The 17,698-nt window shown below is 40.5% G+C and overlaps 1 protein-coding gene across 5 annotated transcripts in view; it reads left to right on the top strand.

Moving 5' to 3' along the window:
• Nucleotides 1-17,698, top strand: part of PPP2R2C (protein phosphatase 2 regulatory subunit Bgamma) — a 280,747-nt gene that overhangs the window by 208,781 nt on the left and 54,268 nt on the right. For all 5 annotated transcript variants that reach the window (XM_045018596.1, XM_045018598.1, XM_045018600.1 and 2 more), the window contains 2 exons: nucleotides 808-920; nucleotides 1,555-1,732. In XM_045018596.1, the coding sequence (XP_044874531.1) occupies nucleotides 808-920; nucleotides 1,555-1,732 (291 nt within the window). The remainder of the gene's footprint in view (nucleotides 1-807; nucleotides 921-1,554; nucleotides 1,733-17,698) is intronic.

The following is a 17,698-nucleotide window of genomic DNA, read 5'->3' as shown; positions in this document are numbered from 1 at the left end:
AAAAAAAAAATATACAGGCCTCTACCACTTGAAGTGAAAGGATTGTTCCCCAGCTGACATTAGTGGTAGGTCCCATAGCCTCTGTAGGAGCCAGCCACTAGAGAGCAGCATAAAAGTCATGCACACCCAGCCAGTGAGTTCAGAGGAAGAGTTTGAAATGATTATCAACTCCCAGAACATTAGTGTCCTTTTTCCTCCCCACTCCTCTGCCTCATACCCATCCCAGTGTGATACCTCTCCTTTAGAATTTCTCCCTCTGTATCTCCCGGCTGCTGCTCTTCTGTCCATGCCTCTGTCTTGGAGATGGGGAACTCCTAAATATAGCCTCCGTCCTTCCCTGGTCTTTTGTCTGCATGAGCCTGTGAGGTAAAGATAATAAGTTTCTGCCTATTCTTGCAACAGGCCGTTCATCAGCTATACAACCCATCCACCGAATACTCCTATGGCTTGCTTCTGAATATCCCAGCAAACTGGACCAAAATACACGGCTGTGCACCTTTCATGGTGGGAGGGACATAGGTTCTCAAGGGCGTGCACAGTGAGCAGTTTTGGTGCACTCCCCCTATCAAGTGCGGAGCAGGGCTCTGAGAGCAGTTTCTGCTCATTTTGTTAGCAGGCAAGAACGGGCTGAGTCACTTGTAGATTCAGTAAACCCTTCATGAGTCAGCAGTTTTGCAATTAGAAAAGTGGGTCTGATTTGCAAAATTGAGTTTAGGTGAGTGAGTGCTCTGTTTTGGTAATGTTTATTTTAAAGGTGAGTAACAGAGTCGCCTGGCTAATAGAAACTCTGGTTTCTTTTTTTAAAAGATAAAACTATCAAATTGTGGAAAGTTACTGAACGAGATAAGAGACCAGAAGGATACAACTTAAAAGATGAAGAAGGGAAACTTAAAGATCTGTCTACCGTAACATCACTACAGGTGAGCTTCTGGACTCTGTGAGAATTCTTTGTCCAATGTCCAGCTGTTCTCTCACTGATAAAGTGTATGCCCTGGGCCCTACTTCAGCAAAGGATTTCAGCACATGCATAACTTTACTCATGTGAGTAGTCCTATATGCTGGATTGGAGCTTTAGGTCCTAAAATATTGTCTAGAATCCCTGATTTCTCTCAGCAGCAAATATTTTATAGTGTAGTAACCTCCATGAAAAGCGTGTAAAAAAAATTACTGACAATTTATTCTAGCTAGTCAATTGTAAGCTCTTTGAGGCAGAGACCATCTTTGTTATGTGTTTGTACAGAGTCTAGCACAGTAGGTTTCTGGTCCATGGTTAGGCTGCTGGGTGCTATGATAATACAAATAATGAACGATAATAATCTATGTACAGCTGGTCTATACATATCTAGCATTTGTTTTCAAAGACTTAATTTATTATGGATCAGAAAAATTATAGCCTTTTTGTCACTTGACAGTTTTTGATGAGGCATAACGCAGTGAAAGAAATACACTAAATTATTTAAAATGTAGTTATATCTCATTCCCTGCACTATGCTGAGTTTCTCAACATATACACAGAAATTACTTCAAAAATTTGTATTTAATATTTTTTTGTAGGTGCCTGTATTGAAACCTATGGATTTGATGGTAGAAGTCACCCCCAGGAGAATCTTTGCTAATGGTCACACCTATCATGTCAACTCAATTTCTGTCAACAGCGACTGTGAGACATACATGTCAGCTGATGATCTCAGGATTAACCTCTGGCACTTAGCAATCACAGACCGGAGTTTCAGTATCCTTTATTATGATTGTTTGCTCCACTGTTATTCACACTCAGAGGGCTTTTTTAAAATCTATTTTAAAATGAAATGCATATTTTAACATTCATTTTTATTTTAAAAATACTTCCCCCATCACAGTCTCTGGGAGTATTTGTAACAGATAAATACATCATTTTACTCTACAGGCAGTAAAGTTGGTTACCAGTTCAAAGCACTGGGGAATTTTTATAGATAATTACCAACCTCCAAGTTGATTAGTGTCTAGTTACCAGGAAACTGACAAAATCTGAATGATCACTCATCACCTGCCTAGGCTACCTTATTCCCCCATCTCCCACAGACTTTTTATTCTGAGTTGCTCCTTAGTGGATGAAAACGGTTTTCAGAATTGACAATCTTTACCCCTGCATGCTCACCCCCATGAGAAACACTGAATGAGAGACGGTCATATCAGGCTTAGCTCTCTCTGTGACATGCCTGGCCTGCCTGTGACACAGACCCCTTCCTCCCAGTTTGGACCAGCAGCTGCATCTATCTGTAGTGCTGGCACGGTGCTGTGCATTATGAGGCATTCTAACAACCTGACAGGGCACCACCTGCAGTGCAGCAGAGTGGGGAGGGGAAATCAGCCTGGAGGAAGATGATGTAGAGAGGAAACATTGACATTTTCCTGGAGAGGAAAATGTAGCCCAGACTAAAGTGTCTGTATTGTGTGGAGTGTAAAAGGACCATTAAGGAGAGGCACAAACTACTTTGAGGCCAGGGCAGAATGCTGGGTCAGCCTGCCCTGCATTACTGCATTCTTATGATAATTTTTAAAGTATTCTTAATGCAGGTGAAATTCTATTTCTGTGGGTGTTTATATAAGTCTGTGAGAATTGGAAGTGAAGGCAGTGATCTGCCAGCAGAGGATCTCTGTGATGAGTTACATTTCTACCAACAAAGGGAGGTTTGGGATGATTTCCTCATCACTGATGGAGTTACACCCCACCCCCCCTTCTAAATCATCTGTGGGGCCTAATCCAAAAATCAGTGGAAAGACTCCCATTAGCTTCAGTGCGCTTTAGAGAAGGTCCTTAATTTTTTGGTTTGTTTTTTGTTTTGGAATGGACCAGATGGCAGGTGCGATATAAAATGCCCCCAGCCAAGATACCTCCAACTCCCGTTTAGACCCTCATCCCCCAGACCCTCTTCAGCTTAGGCATGTTGAATTGTGTCCTGAAAAACCAACCTACTCAAAGAGTGTGTTGCAGGGAAAGTATAACAAAGTGCAGCTCCATCCAAATTTGATTTCCAAGCACTGCCACCTCCCTCTTTGATTATGGCTATGAGAGCACATTTTCCCCTGTCCACCTGCCCTTCTCTGTGCAATACATGCACCTCTTCTTCATGTTGTTTATTACAAGCTAAAAGGGAAAATGTTGTTGGGAACCCCTTGCTGAAGTGTTGGCATCACATCACGAAATTGTAGAGCAGTCTGTTATTACAAATCTCTAATAAAAGAATAGGGAATCCATGCATCCCATCCCCTGCAATAATTGTGTTTGAATACAAAACCAGGGTTAAATATCATTAAGGCTGTGACACAAGATGACAGAAGGCAGGATATAGAATCCAATGGCATTATCTGGCGTCTGTCAGTTTCTGTCACAGCTTCTCTATTATTCAAACGTTTTTCATTCAATTTTCTTTTTAAAGTCTTTTCTATTGTTCACTGGTTGGGAGGTTAATTTCCATCGCTCGGGAGAGTGAGAGACTGATTGCACTGCCTGGAGCCTAGCATTGTGTTGACAATTTCTGTGCATACTTCCCCACATAACTCTGCCTCCATGCATCAATCCAGAGATCGTCAAATTGTGCCAGATTGTCTGGCATCTTTATTATGTGGTTATATGTTTACTAAGGGTTTAATTCATATACCATTAAAGTAAATGACAATATTTACAACCGCTTTAATGAGAGTTAGATCAGGTCCAGTATAACTAGGGAGAGAGGTCCATTTCAGTGGAAGGTAGAAGCCTAAATACCTTTGAGGATCTGAGCCAAAATTTCCAGACTTGGTTGATTAAAATAAGGTATCTAAATCCATATTTAGGCACTTAAATAAAAGTGGGCTGATTTTTCAGAGTTGCTGAGCATGTAACGTTTCCCTTTGAAGGCACTGCAGTTACATCATGGACGAATTTGGTCCTTACTTTCTACCAGACAAATAGGAGTGACTAGAAAGTACTGGCTATAAACCTAAGCCAGCCTAGCACCAAGCCCCTCCAATCTTTCCCTCAAGTTTGGGATTGAATTAGCTGTAGATTACCCCTATCATGGCAGTAAAAGAAGGACAAGACAACTGGAAGAGGTGGTTTTAGATCTGCATCAGTCTGTGGAGAGAATATATTTTTGTCCATACAGTTACCCAGCCTGCTTATGCATTTGTGCAGGTGCACCTGTCTCCCTGAGATTTCGGTCTGGCACATTAAGGACTAAGGAACCAATAACTAGATGTCATTCTGCCTGCCTTTCCATTCTGCAGAAAACAGTCATCTCTCATATAAAACTGTCTGGTTTTTTAGGTGGATTGCCTCTTGGTAAAGCATGAGGTGTTGCATGATGCAGTTAGGACCAGGCACATTAAGAGAAGAAATTCTGCTAAGCATAAAGTTTAAATTATAAATAAATACCACTGGACTCAATGCCACCTTCTGTGCACATCAGAAGATTATTTTAAAGTTGATAAAGTCAAACAATTTTAAAGATATTGGTTTGTTTCCCAACCTTTTTGCTAGATGGAACATGAATGAACACAAAGCAAAATATGGTGGCCTGAGTACACCAGATACATGATGTACACAGGGCCCAATTACATCAAATGAATGAATTGAATATATTTTAGCCTGAAATGGCATTTTTAAATAAATGATCTGGCAGTGATACATCTCTGTCTTACTCTTTCCCTCTGATGCAGCTCTGCTACATATAATGTGACATAAGGCTGGATGTGACAATGACACAAACAAATATAACAGAAGAGTTTCTGGACACTCACACACATTTGAACATCTTTATGAGCTATATAAAAGAGCAGGAGAAGCAGTGGTATTCCGTCAACGCTATCAGCATTGCACCATTATGAGTAATTTAAAAAGAAAGTAGGAAGGTTTGATTTATAGAATTTTATTTGAAATTAAAATAAAATGGTTTGCTGCCATTATTTCAGCAGCTTTACAAATCACTGAGAAATATTCATTTCTGTGAAAACAGAATGATAAGCCAATGTAGATCTTAGGCTTGTTTTCATTTTGGAAAATACTTTTAAATCAATCTTGCAAAATTCAACTTGGATGCTTGCCTGAGACAAGTAATTTTTTTGACAAGTAAGGAAAATATTTTTTTTCATTAGCATGACTTTCATTTTGGTGAAAGGCAGACAAGTAAGTTTTGAGTAAGTTTCGCGTTTTGGCTGATAAATTTCCATAAAATAATTGCAAGACAACTTTAAACCTTTCTCTCTGTTTGCAGACAGATTTCCTCCATACCTTGGTGTGGGCAGAATAAGTCATATCCTCAGAGGAATTTAGTATATCTTCTTCTTTCTTTGCTAAGAGGTTTAACATGTTTAGTTGCATGAGAGAGAGAGAGAGAGAGACACTGCATCCTTAATTATACATATTCTGTACTGAGGCAGAGATTGCTACATTTGTTAATGTTCTGTCTGAAATGGCTTAGCAGTGTTGCCCATAGCTTGAACCTTTAGATAAATTATCTTGAATATGGTGAACAAGAAAACAGAACTGCTGGAAGCATACTGATAAGGCTTACTTCACATCCGTGGTAATCTCTGGATGATCTAACCATACTAAATATTCTTTATGAGCATGTATTTGGATTGCTCACACAACTATGCAGATCATAGCACTTGAACTCCTTTCATTTCCTGGTAGCAGGCTACAGTATTTCACTCCAGAGGCTGCCGTGGCATTGCTATGGTAACAACAGCCTCAGTTCCTATACGTGTGCTCATCTTGAGACTCATCTTTACTAAAATACTCATTTCTCAGTCAGGTCAATATAGTCCAGGGTTATCCTGTTTTAATAAAAAATTCCTTCTTTAATGTCCCAAAAGGGTTAAGTTAATTAGCAAATCACCATAGGTCCTTCTTATAATCTAATGTATTCCAGCATTTGAAGCATATCATGGATGGTCACATCGTTAGGCTCTGTATCTTGTGGGAATTAATTTACTTTGGAAATATACCCAAAAAGAAAAAAGGCACAAAAATAGGGATCCCCAAATAGCACTGCACACAAATGCATGATCTACTTTGTGGTAGGTACAATTGCATCTGAAAACTTCATTAACACAGTACACATACATACACATTGTTCTGTAATGGAGCCCCTAAGCTGAGGAATACCCACTCTTATAATACTGCCAGGCTTGTTTCCTTCAGTGCAGTGCCTTTGGATGCAAAGCTGAAAGCTAATACACAGCATTCTCTTGACATTTTTGTGGTGCGGTGTGCTGACAAGTTTGTGTCCTTGGAATGAGATAAGGTTGTTTCTATAAAAGTCTCCAAATGTGATGACTGTGCACAGACTATTTGCAGTGCATTTCTATTCCCATGGACAAATGCACTGTCATAAAGCCCCGCTTTCCTCACATGATCATTTTTCTCATACAAATACTTTTAGTTTGGGAATTATTATATAAAAATAATGTCTCATCTGCAGTTGGAAAGTGCATAAAATCCATTTTTAATGCTTCCTTTAGTGCTGTAATCAAGGGCAGGCTGTGCCACTCTATCATGCATTTAAAGACATACTAGAGCATGGGATATTCTGCCAGAAGAGCTTCTGCTGGCTGAATCTTGAGCCTCAATTCTGATTTTTATTTGTTCTGTTTCTCCCTTTCACTCTATCACAATGTCTCTCTCATACGCGCTCTTTCTGTCAAAGCGTAAATAAGTATCAGTCGGCAAAGCTAAAGTCAGGGCTATAATTATGAAGTTAAAGGACTTGAGGTGCTACCAGCCACCTTATTCCCTAGAGTCTGGCACACACCCAAAATTGGAGCACCCTTAGTAGAATTTGAATTGAAAAACTTCAATTAATTCAGCTGGACAACTAGGTTTTGGAGCAGTGTAAGGCATCTATTTGTCTGCTGCTTTCTGAGTTTACTGATCCTCCAAATGAAAATAAGAGTTGCCAATAGAAACCAACAGAGACTAGGGGCCTGATCCAAAGCCCATGGAAGTCAGTTGGAGGATTTCCAGATTCTAATGGGACACCTCTACCCTGATAGAACGCTGTCCTCGGGAGCCAAAACATCTTACCATGTTATAGGTGAAATCGTGTTATATCGAACTTGCTTTGATCCGCTGGAGTGCATAGTCCCCTCCCTCCCCCGGAGCGCTGCTTTACTGCGTTATATCTGAATTCGTGTTATATCGGGGTAGAGGTGTAATTTCTACTAGGGGCTGCGATGCTGCCCTTCCCCCCACCAATATAGTGTCAGTGAGTATGTTTGGAGGAGAAAGAACAAAACAAAAAAACAAGCCAAATTTAAAAAAGTGGAAATAGAAAGTAGATACCAGCCATCCTGGCTCACTTAATCACCAGGAGACATCCTTTTCCTCATTTTCTGTTGAAACTGTAACCTCTTTGGGGCAGAGACTTTTTCTCCTTAAATATTTGCTAAGTGCATTCAAGCTGTACATACATATATGACAGCAAAAGGCATGTGAAGTCCCAATTTATATATAAATATGTATAGCAGATCCATCATTCTCATAGTTTTTGAAGCCAGAAGGGACCATTAGATCATCTCCTCTGGCCTCCTGTATAACACAGGACATAGAATTTCACCCAGTTACCCCTGTATTGAAACCACACCTGAAAGTCACAATGAGAACAAATATTCCATCAATTCCTTCCACAAGCAGAAGATGCAAAATGGGCAGAAGTTGTGAAAACCACTCAGGACAGAGAAATCATACAAAGGAATCTATGGAGATAAGGAAACTGCAGAGATGTTAGAAAAAGTGAGATTCATCTTGGGAAAAAGCAAGCCAATACATCTCTAGGAAAATAATAACTGAGTGTCACGATGTACTGGGAATAATATTTCTTTATTTGTCTGCTTCTGGACCAACAATGGATAGATATATTGTCAGGGATTTGTGTTTTTACTGCTTACAGCAGAAGTAACTTGTGATGTTATTTTCTATGCAGTGGTGCAAGTATGGCAGTCCGGTCCACCCTACCAGTAAGATATTTATAGCCAGTACTCTGTACTGGAAAGACACAGGAGAAGTAGAACGTGGCATCGCTGGGTGACCCCACACCAGCAGCTCCTCCGGCGCGGCTGTACCACCCCCTGTCCTGCCCCCAGCCCTTCCACATAGCTGCATCTCCTGTCTGTGGTCCGTACAGCAGCCCCGCCGGAGGACAGAGCTGGGGGCGGGGTTGGGGGTGGTACAGTCAGACTGGAGGAGCTGCTGCCATGGGGCCGCCCAGCAGCCCCAGATTCTGCCACTTTAGCCACTGCAGTTCTGGAGAGCCCTGCGGTTCAGAATGTCCTCCTCCCGCTGCACCGGAGAAAGCCCGCCCCCCTCGGGTGGGATGGATCATGGGGAGGGGAGCGTGGGGGCCCCAGGTTGGGGGCGGGGCAGGGAGGAGTCACATGGGGAGCTCATGTGCTCCCCCTTTAGCTGATGCTCCCCTTTTGTGTCCCTCCCATGAGTGCAGCGTACCAGTAAGTAAAGAATCCTACTTGCACCACTGTTTCTGTGTGACTACTGCAAGCCTTTAAATGGAGTAAAGTAGCAAATGTCTTGTTGCTGATCAAGAGAAGTGGATACATTGCTGATGCTTAGCATTGCATTTGAATGCCATGCTGCATTCATGGACAAACTGCTACCTAAACATTTTAATCTCACTTGAGGGCTGTCTTATTCAGTTGCTGTCTCCGGTACCCCATAGTCCTAGTTTCCTTACCAGGGCCACATGAAAAGCTGCCTTTCCAAAATGATTGGGAGTTCATGTTTAGCATTATATTTATTTTTATTGATAATTTTCAATAAGAAAGTGGCTTAATTTTCAAAGATGCTGCAAATTCACAGGTCCCATTGATTTCAATAGGACTTGCAGGAGTCAGCACCTTTGAAATTCAGGCTATGCTTTTAAAAAGGTATTGAAATTACCAAGAATATTGCTGCTTTTCATGCATTCAGTAGTTTGGGGACTATTTGATAAAAGGTTAGCGGTTGGTTTCCCTGAAATCTAGTTCAGTGGCAGGTTAGCAACATTTATGAATCCTTCCTGCTGTATCGCCTAGGAACATCTATGTGTACGAGATCACTAGTGAATCTAATCTAGTGTCCTGCCTCTGGCTGTGGCCTATGCCTCAGAGATTGGTGAAAACCCCCACCATGGGGCATGTGCCCATTGTGCAGTACTGTATATTGGATAGGGAGAGAGTTCTTTCCCAAATCCATCTGGTTGTTGACATAAGGTCTGAAGCAGGAGGAAACTCAGGAGAATTCTGTAAGTGCTGCAAAGCAGTTTAACTTCTGGAAGAAGCCTTTTTATCATTCATCCTTGGGAACTAGTCTCTTATCAGTATATTCTTCATCTGATGTACGAAACTGAGGCTGTTTTCTGTAAGGTTAAATTAAGTGTTTGCTGCTATCCATCATATTGCATTCTGGCTTTTTTTAAATTACTAGTTCCCTATTGTATTGGTAATTGGAAGCTTCACAAATATGGCCAAGATTTTAATGTTTGGCTCCTCAATTCATATTTAGGCACCTAACTAAGTAGCCTGAATTTCAAAAGTGCTGAGCAACTCCCAGCTGCCACTGAAGATTTTAAAATCTTGGTCTGTGGTTTTTATCCCCAATGTTTACAAGTTTTTCTATGAATGTCATGGACATGGACAAAATGGTTGTATTAATTGATCATACTATGTTGATTATGGAGCAAGATAAAGCCCTGTATTTACGTTTTTCCTCATCCCACATCCTAAGCAACATGCACACAAACTCTACTTTTATTCTGCTCTTGTCAGCTGTTTAGAATGAAATCCTAGATTCCAGGAAAGTAAAACCAATTCTTGTTTTCATTAGATGTTGGGAAAGGGACCTTTGAATTTCTTATTGTACTGAGAAGTTCCCAGCCGATTGTATCAGTAATAAATCCCAGTGGAAATCAAGGCAGTATAGATTTGTGACCTGATGGGCAGGATAGTCTTGGTCTCTAACTACTGTAGGTTTCTGCATTTCTCTAGCAGATAGAAGCACCATGGAGATAATTGAAGTCTTGGTTAGCTGATTTAATAGTTCCTGAGAGTAAATTCAACAGTGGATTTTTAAATAGAAAAGATGAAACAACAATATATATTGCCCCCCTGGTTTTGTCATACATCTTCATGAAACAGTTTGTATTTACTTTACATAGTGCTATTTGTAACGTTAAATTAAGCCCCCAAACAATGGTAGCTGCAACAAAATACATTGATCACTAGACTTTATTTTACTTATGCAGCAAATTGTTACTTCACAGAGAACTTTACCTACAGGCTCAAATAAATCTGCCCAGACTCAAAACAAAATGATGCATGCTTTTCTTTTTTGCATTAAATTGAAGAAAAACACTTCTAACTCAGAGAGAATGAAATCCTATATTTTTTTTTTAATGGAGCCCTTAAGCAAAGAGTATTAGAAAACCTTTGTTGCATACAGCCTGGTTTTTCTTTAAACTATTTTAGATGCTACATGGGGCCCAAACCAATTGGCTATGTAACATTGGCTAAACAATAATTAAGAAGAATATAAAAGGAATAAAGAATTCTCCTGATTGATGGTCCTTCGACCATTCTGGCTCCCTGGGTGTGCAGTTAAATAACCTGTAAGATATACCTGTTCTTTGTAACCACTGTGCACTCAACACATGGAGTAAATTAAAGAATTCTGAGCTTGAAACAGAGTATCTCATGGTGTTACCAGAGTATGGATTTTAGAAATAAAGTTGCAGAAAGATACCCTGATGGGTAGTTTGTCACTGCCTGTTAGGAAAGAATCTAGCAAGGGCCTCTCTCTCTCTCTCTCTCTTTTTTATGGAAATGACATGAAAATGTTAACAGCATCAGCCAAAGAATGAAATAAGTAATTTATTAACAGTACTTAACTACCGGGCGTCTCTCAATTTAACAAATATTATAAGCAAAACCTTTCACAAATGCTAATAGACATTTGCAAGAAATGTTCGATCTTATTTTTGCAAAGTGCAAAAGGGGAATAAGCCCTATTGCATTTCTAGAATTATATAAAGGGTTTGATCCTGCAAACATTTACGTAAGTAGCCCACATTTATGCAACATTCTCATTAAAAGGGATTGCAGGGGTTAATTTATGAGGAAAGATTAGAGTCTCAATCCTGCTCCTATTGAAGTTATTGGCAAAACTCAAATTAGTTCTGTAGGTTTAGGGCTGGGCCCTCGTCCGCCTGAGGAGGCATTTATACCATGCTCACCCTGCTTTGAGTGCCTTGACTGAAAACTTATGCCTAGATTGTAAACTTGTCAAGGCAGGGGCTATCCTCTTGTTATGTGTGTGTATAGCACCTAGTGCAGTGGGACCCTTGTCCGTGATTAGGATCCCTAACTACTACTACAATAAAAAAAAATAAATAGGGACAATAACAAATAGCCTGGGTAAATAATGACTACACAGGACCTGATCTAAGAAGATGTTGAGTACTATCATTTCCCATTAGAGTCAATGGGAATAGAGATCTCAGCACCTCCAGGAACTATGGATTATCACAAACCTCACCACTTTCCACTCTAAGTGCAAGATACATTCCTTCGACCTTGCCTCCTGTCATATAGCAACAGGTATATTCCAAAACAAGACACTCCACTCCACACACTTCTCCCTCTGGGGAGATGATGAGAGCAGAAACGTGACAGATATGTAGTCTTGTTGCTTAATGCACTGCTGTAAGGGGCTCAGATACCACGGTGATGAGCGCAGTATAAAAACCTACGTAGAATAGCTCCTTTTAAGTGGTGCATAGCAACTTGCAAGGCCCAGCCCTATGGAACTATGATAACAGTTTACTAATATTCAAGGATTTTACTCAAGAGTTTGGTTTGGTGACTTTTTTTAAACGATCCCTGTCCGAATCACCAGGTTCTCTACCTTCTCCATTACTTTAAACTCTAATCTGTCTTAAAAACTTGCTTCATGGCTACCATCGAGCCAAGTAGTGGATAGGAGAGACCTATATGGTAGAGCAGGGGATTGAGAAGTCCGGTGCAGAATTCTAGCACTTGGGCCCCTGACTGAGACCATCCTCTGAGTAATTTAAAACAAGTTTTGTATCAAAAGCAGGTGGCAAGATGCTGCAGTACCGGATGGCCACTTATGGAGGATGTGGGAGAGAGTTATACAACATTCAACCTCTAGCTCTCTAAAAAATAAATTAGAAGGGTTGGGCCTGGCTGGGAATAACTGAGGCCTAACTAATTTTGGCAAAGAACAGGGTTTGCCTTTGAATGAGTTAATGTAGGATGGTTTTATTATAGCTGTGGCCTTAGGATAAGACGTGCACTGCAGATTTGTTTAATAAAAAAAATGGTTAATCAAAATACCTAATTTTCTTACTTATCGCTCCTGTCCATGCACAATTAAGTAGTATGTGATTAAGTTATCCTTTTAATGGATTTCCTCTTTATCTATCACTCATTCATGTAGACTTTTCTGTAATGTAGTTGCTTCCAAATAGAAACACATACCATTCGTTAAGTTGTTGCGGTGATGAGACAAGTATAAGCATTGGCATTAATATTCTCTTGGATTTCAGAACTGTGCAGTGAATTTGACAAAGGAGTGTCTTTAAAATGTATTTTTTAAGCACAGTGGAGTTGGAGCAAAGGACCCACTCCTGCAAACGCTTACTATTGGTCTTAATTTTGAGTAAAAAGAATAGTCCTGTTGATGCTGCCTAGTAATGTGTGCAGGATTGGGCCCTTTGTTTTATTTCCTGCCCTGAGAAACTGGCAGATCCTCAAGACGCATGTGGTTTTGTGGGCCAGGCTTCCAGTTTCTTCCACAGGCCAGAGAGTAGGTGAGCAAACCCCATACTCCTTCCCTGCTTTCACCTGGTAAATGTAGGAAACTCTGCAAAGAGCCTCAAGGAGTTTGATAACAGTTTAGTGGGAAAGGAAACTGACTGAATGTGGGACAGAAGAAAAAGAATAGAGTGAAATTAAAATGTCATCTTTTGCAGAATATTAACTTTAGCCTACCACAAAGAAGCGCAGAGTATAACTTCTGTGCTTATAAGATAAAGCCAATTGACTTCAGTGGGGCCAGGATTTCACCCAGTTTCTTGTATGTTTGTAATACTTGTTCCAGATGGTGTTGTGTGTTCTATATAATAGGGTTAACATTTTACAATATGTACAAATAAGTCATTTGGTAAAGATTGCTCGGCGTGAATTATTTTCCAGGTTGTGTAGGGGTCATGTGGTTAGTCCACTCCATTTGGCATGGGTGAATGGCTACATTATACATGAGAATACTTCTTAATACTGGAATAGCACAGACTTCCTCATGTCCATTACCACTGGAATGAGCGAGCAGAGGGTACCACCAAAAATCACGGTCCAGGGGTTTGTTCCACTGGAATCTTCAGTGCCCTTTCAGACTCTGAAATCCTTCAACCAGAGAGACTTGAGAAATATAGCACCAGATAATAGCCTACAGTGAACGAGATCAGAGAGATCTTATCTCACGAGTAGCTCTTACACTGCAGAGTACTGCTGCTGGAGTCAGTGGAATTACTTGTGTGGAAAAGGGTTGCAGGATTGGGTCCACGATCTTACTTGTTTTATTTCTGCAGCTGATGAGTTTTTGCCAATAAGGTGTGCCTGTGTGAGGCTTTTACCTTTTATGTTTTGATTCTCCTCTCTATTCATTTCTCATTGCGCTGATTTAAAAATGTACTAATCACTAATGTTGCAGGTGCAGGAGATGTGTCCACATAGAAAAACATGTTTTGTTAATTTACTGTAAGTTAGACAAAAAAGCCATTTAGACGGTTCTAGATACAATTATATGAAAAGATAATGTATAAATAATTCAATCAGCTTTGCCAGAGGGAGAAATTCTTAAATGAATCTAATTATTCTCATTCCCATGTGATTTTGGACTTGAAATTAACCTTGCAAAATGTAATCTTTTGCAGAGTATTAGCTTTAGCCAACCATAAAGAAGCACAAAGTATAACTTGCAGTGCTCATAAGTAAAAATCTATCTAGGATAGATAAAGGATATACAGTGCAAAGGGGTAAAATGTCTGATGTAATCAAATTGTTCAATATAGATTTAGTCATCTGAGTATATAAATGGAGTGCCATGCAGCTTCATGTATGTGCATCCCTTTCTTTCAAAGAGACATTCAAAACCGAGGTCCTAGCTGCCTTTCTTTGCATTAAAGTTCCCATGGCACTTCTGGTCAGAGTAGACATATACCCCACTCTCCATGGCCAACAGTTCCTCTTCGTCTCCCAAGCTCTTTGTGCAGTGCTTGCTGCCACCCGCCAATCTATTCAGGTGCTTAATGTATGGGCAATTGCCATTGCTTTGGGATCCTTTTGGGATGAAAAGTGCTCTATAAATGTAGGGTAGATCATCAGTAGGGTTGTTATTTGTAATGGAATGCTGCCATTTTTATACTGAATATAAACTGCAAGTCTTGCCCAAAATCACTGCTCTTAAAATAAATCCAACAACGCCCCCACCCTCAGCTTTGGAGTACCAGAGAAAGCAAATGATCTTTGTGCTCCATAATTGTGTAGTTCTTAGATACTGTGATGGTAGATATTTTTAGAAATACCACCGACTGTGGTTAAGTGATTTAGGAGAATGAGCCTTATTGAGTTTCAATAGGATGAATTCTCCAAAGCCATTCAAGAGCTTTTGAGAAAAAAAATCTCGCCTTACATAGATACCTAAAATAGACATTTATTGCCATTGTATTGTTCATTTTGGGTGCTTTCTGCTGCAGCAATGCTGTTACCTTCTGTATGAAAAAATCCTATATACAAAAGCCAAATCTAGAATAGGCTTTGTTTTACTAATTAAAAACAATCACCTATTTTATAGAATTATCTACGTTCACATGTATGGGTCCATCACTGAGTTATCTGAGCACTTAGAATAGGAGGGAATAGTTTTACACTCCTACAACTTTGTTTCTAACTAGATTACACAAAACATGCATCAAAGTTCTTTGTGCAAAACATGTAAGTGGATTTGAGAAGGAAAGGCTCCTCCTTGCCAGCCCATGGACTTGGAGCCCTGCATTCCTCTATGTCGGAAATATAGACCTGTACATCTGACTAGTGACAGATCCACTGGAAATTCCACTGCCTCATCTTAGACATCAGGAAAAGTTTCCTGACAATGAAATCTTATAGGTTGTAGAACAGTCCTGAGAGCCAAATTCTGCTTGTTTTACTCATCTGTTGATTTCAGCTGGAGTACTCTACCTTTTCTGTTCTTTGTTATACTGTTATCCCCATTCCTTGAAAACCTTACAATTAGATTGTACAGAGTGCTAGAAGACAGAGTACAGACTAAACCTGCCTAAGAGGAGCTGGACTAGATGATTTAATAGGGCTTTTCCATTTCTAATTTATATGATCCTATGAGTGTTCAGTTATCTGAGGGCTGGGAAATGGAGAACAAAGCAACCCGAGTGATTTTAGACAATCATAATTACACATGCAAATGCATCAAGTATATATGACCATGCAACCAGATGATTAAATATTGTATGTTGAAAAATGCAGTCAAACGTTTAAACCCACAAGTACACTCTCACAGAACCAGTTGTGTGCAGTTGTGGCCCAAGACGCAGAGTTACACTGTTGTAAAGGAGATCAGAATCAGAGACCTGGACTCTCATGGAAAACGTTAATTGAAGATGAGTATTTAGAGGATCAGTATAATGGAGAAATTAACCGATGGCATTCTAATGCACTTAAACTATGTAGACTAGTGGACAGAGCAGTGGCCTGGAGACCTGAGTTCTAGTCTTGGTTCTGCCACTGGCCTGTTGGGTGACCTTTAGCAAGTGTACTTGCATCTCTGTGCCTCAGTTTTCCCCATTTGTAAAATGGGTATCATATCATGACCTTTTTTTTAAAGTGCTTTGAGATAGAGGGATGAAAAGTGCTATATAAGAGCTAGGTAGTATTATCATCATTGAGTGTTCCCAACTCTCAATTAAGTCCCTAACCCAGTGGTTAGGGTGCAAGCCTCAGACTTTGGAGACATGCATTCAATTCCTTGCTCTACCACAAACTTCCTGTGTGACCTTGGGTAAGTCCTTTAGTCTCGCTATGCCTCAGTTCACTCTCTATAAAATGGGGATAATAGCACTTGCCTGCCTCACAGGCATGGTGTGAGGATAAATATATTAAAGGTTTCGAGGTGGTCAGATTCTACAGTAATGGGGACCATATAAGTACCATCGATAGATAGCAATTGGCAGAGATTGCTGAGATTTAAATTTCCAGCAAAGAGCCCAGGCAGTCTGAGTTTGCACCAAAGTTCCCACGTCTGATGTGACATCAAAAAAATCATTGTCCCAAAGATCATGGAATTAAAGAAGTGGATTGGACTGACCTTGTACCATTAAGTCATTTTAGAGCACTAGATCAATACCTAGCATTAGCAGATATTCGGTACAAGAAATCTTGAAGGAGCATCAGTTATGCTGCAGTCAGTGTTGCTGTGGCTCAGAAGAGCGGAATGGTGCAGATGATGTAATTGGAACTCTAGGTTTAAAAATAATCCCATATGCTACATGCTTTTAGCAGAATGGTGGAAGAAAGCTGCGTACTGATAGAAAAGGACTGTCACTGTGGCTATTAGGAGTAGTTAGAATATAAATACTGGGGCATCCCTCTGCCTGATAAGACAGTACAATTGGGGGAAAAGGTCAGATACATTAACCTATTGATGATCCATTCCATAAAGCAATGACTCGAGAACAGGTTGAAAGAGAGGACATTCTGATAGGACAATGAAAACACATAGTATTCCAGAAAGAAAGAAAGAAAGCGTTTACATATAATTCCATGTTGAAAAGTCTGATAATTAGTTTACTACTTTTTAAAAACATAAATTGACACTGTGTCATTGGACATACTGAGGGCTGATTCTGGCTTCTCACCATATATGGTGCTCCCCCAGTGCACAGACTTGGTAAAGAAACCACAACAGGCTGGGGGAAAATTCCCTCAGCACAGGAGTAGCATAGGACTGACATAACTGGTGTAGGGGCATGCATGGTGGTATGGCTCTATCTCTGGAATCATAGCACAGAATCTTCCCCACCCTCTTCTTTTAATGAAAATATTGTGATCAAATGATTAGTTAAGGAAACAACTCTCAGAAATGCCTAAATGAAAACAGTACAAACTTTAGCAAGTCTTGGTTTAGGATGAGAGCTGCATTTGCTGACTCCCTGGTGTCTAAAAATTCCCATTCCCTGAATTCAGCTTATTTTCTGAAATGTGCATCGCTTTTATGGAAAACTCACCATTCCAAACCCCCTGTTTAATCAAAGTACATGTCCCTGTGCCACTTGGACAAATGGGGGTCCACTGCGTTTTGCTCTGAGTGCCAAATCCTCCAGCCCTCACTCATATTTGCTCTGGCAAAATCCCTGTTGAAGCCAGGGAAGATCTTGCCAGAGTTGGAGGATTCAGTCCTGTACATGGAATAGCTCAGGGGTGGGCAAACTTTTTGGCTCGAGGGCCACATCTGGGTGGGGAAATTGCATGCGGGGCCATGAATGTAGGGCTGGGGCAGGGGGTTGGGGTGTGGGAGAGGGTGCGGGGCGTGGGAGGGGGTGCGAGGTGTACATGGGGCTGAGGGCAGGGGGTTGGGATGCAGGACGGGGCT

The sequence above is a fragment of the Mauremys mutica genome, chromosome 5 (assembly GCF_020497125.1).
Source record: "Mauremys mutica isolate MM-2020 ecotype Southern chromosome 5, ASM2049712v1, whole genome shotgun sequence".
Lineage (NCBI taxonomy): Eukaryota > Metazoa > Chordata > Testudines > Geoemydidae > Mauremys > Mauremys mutica.
This window is presented reverse-complemented; position numbering and strand designations above follow the sequence as displayed.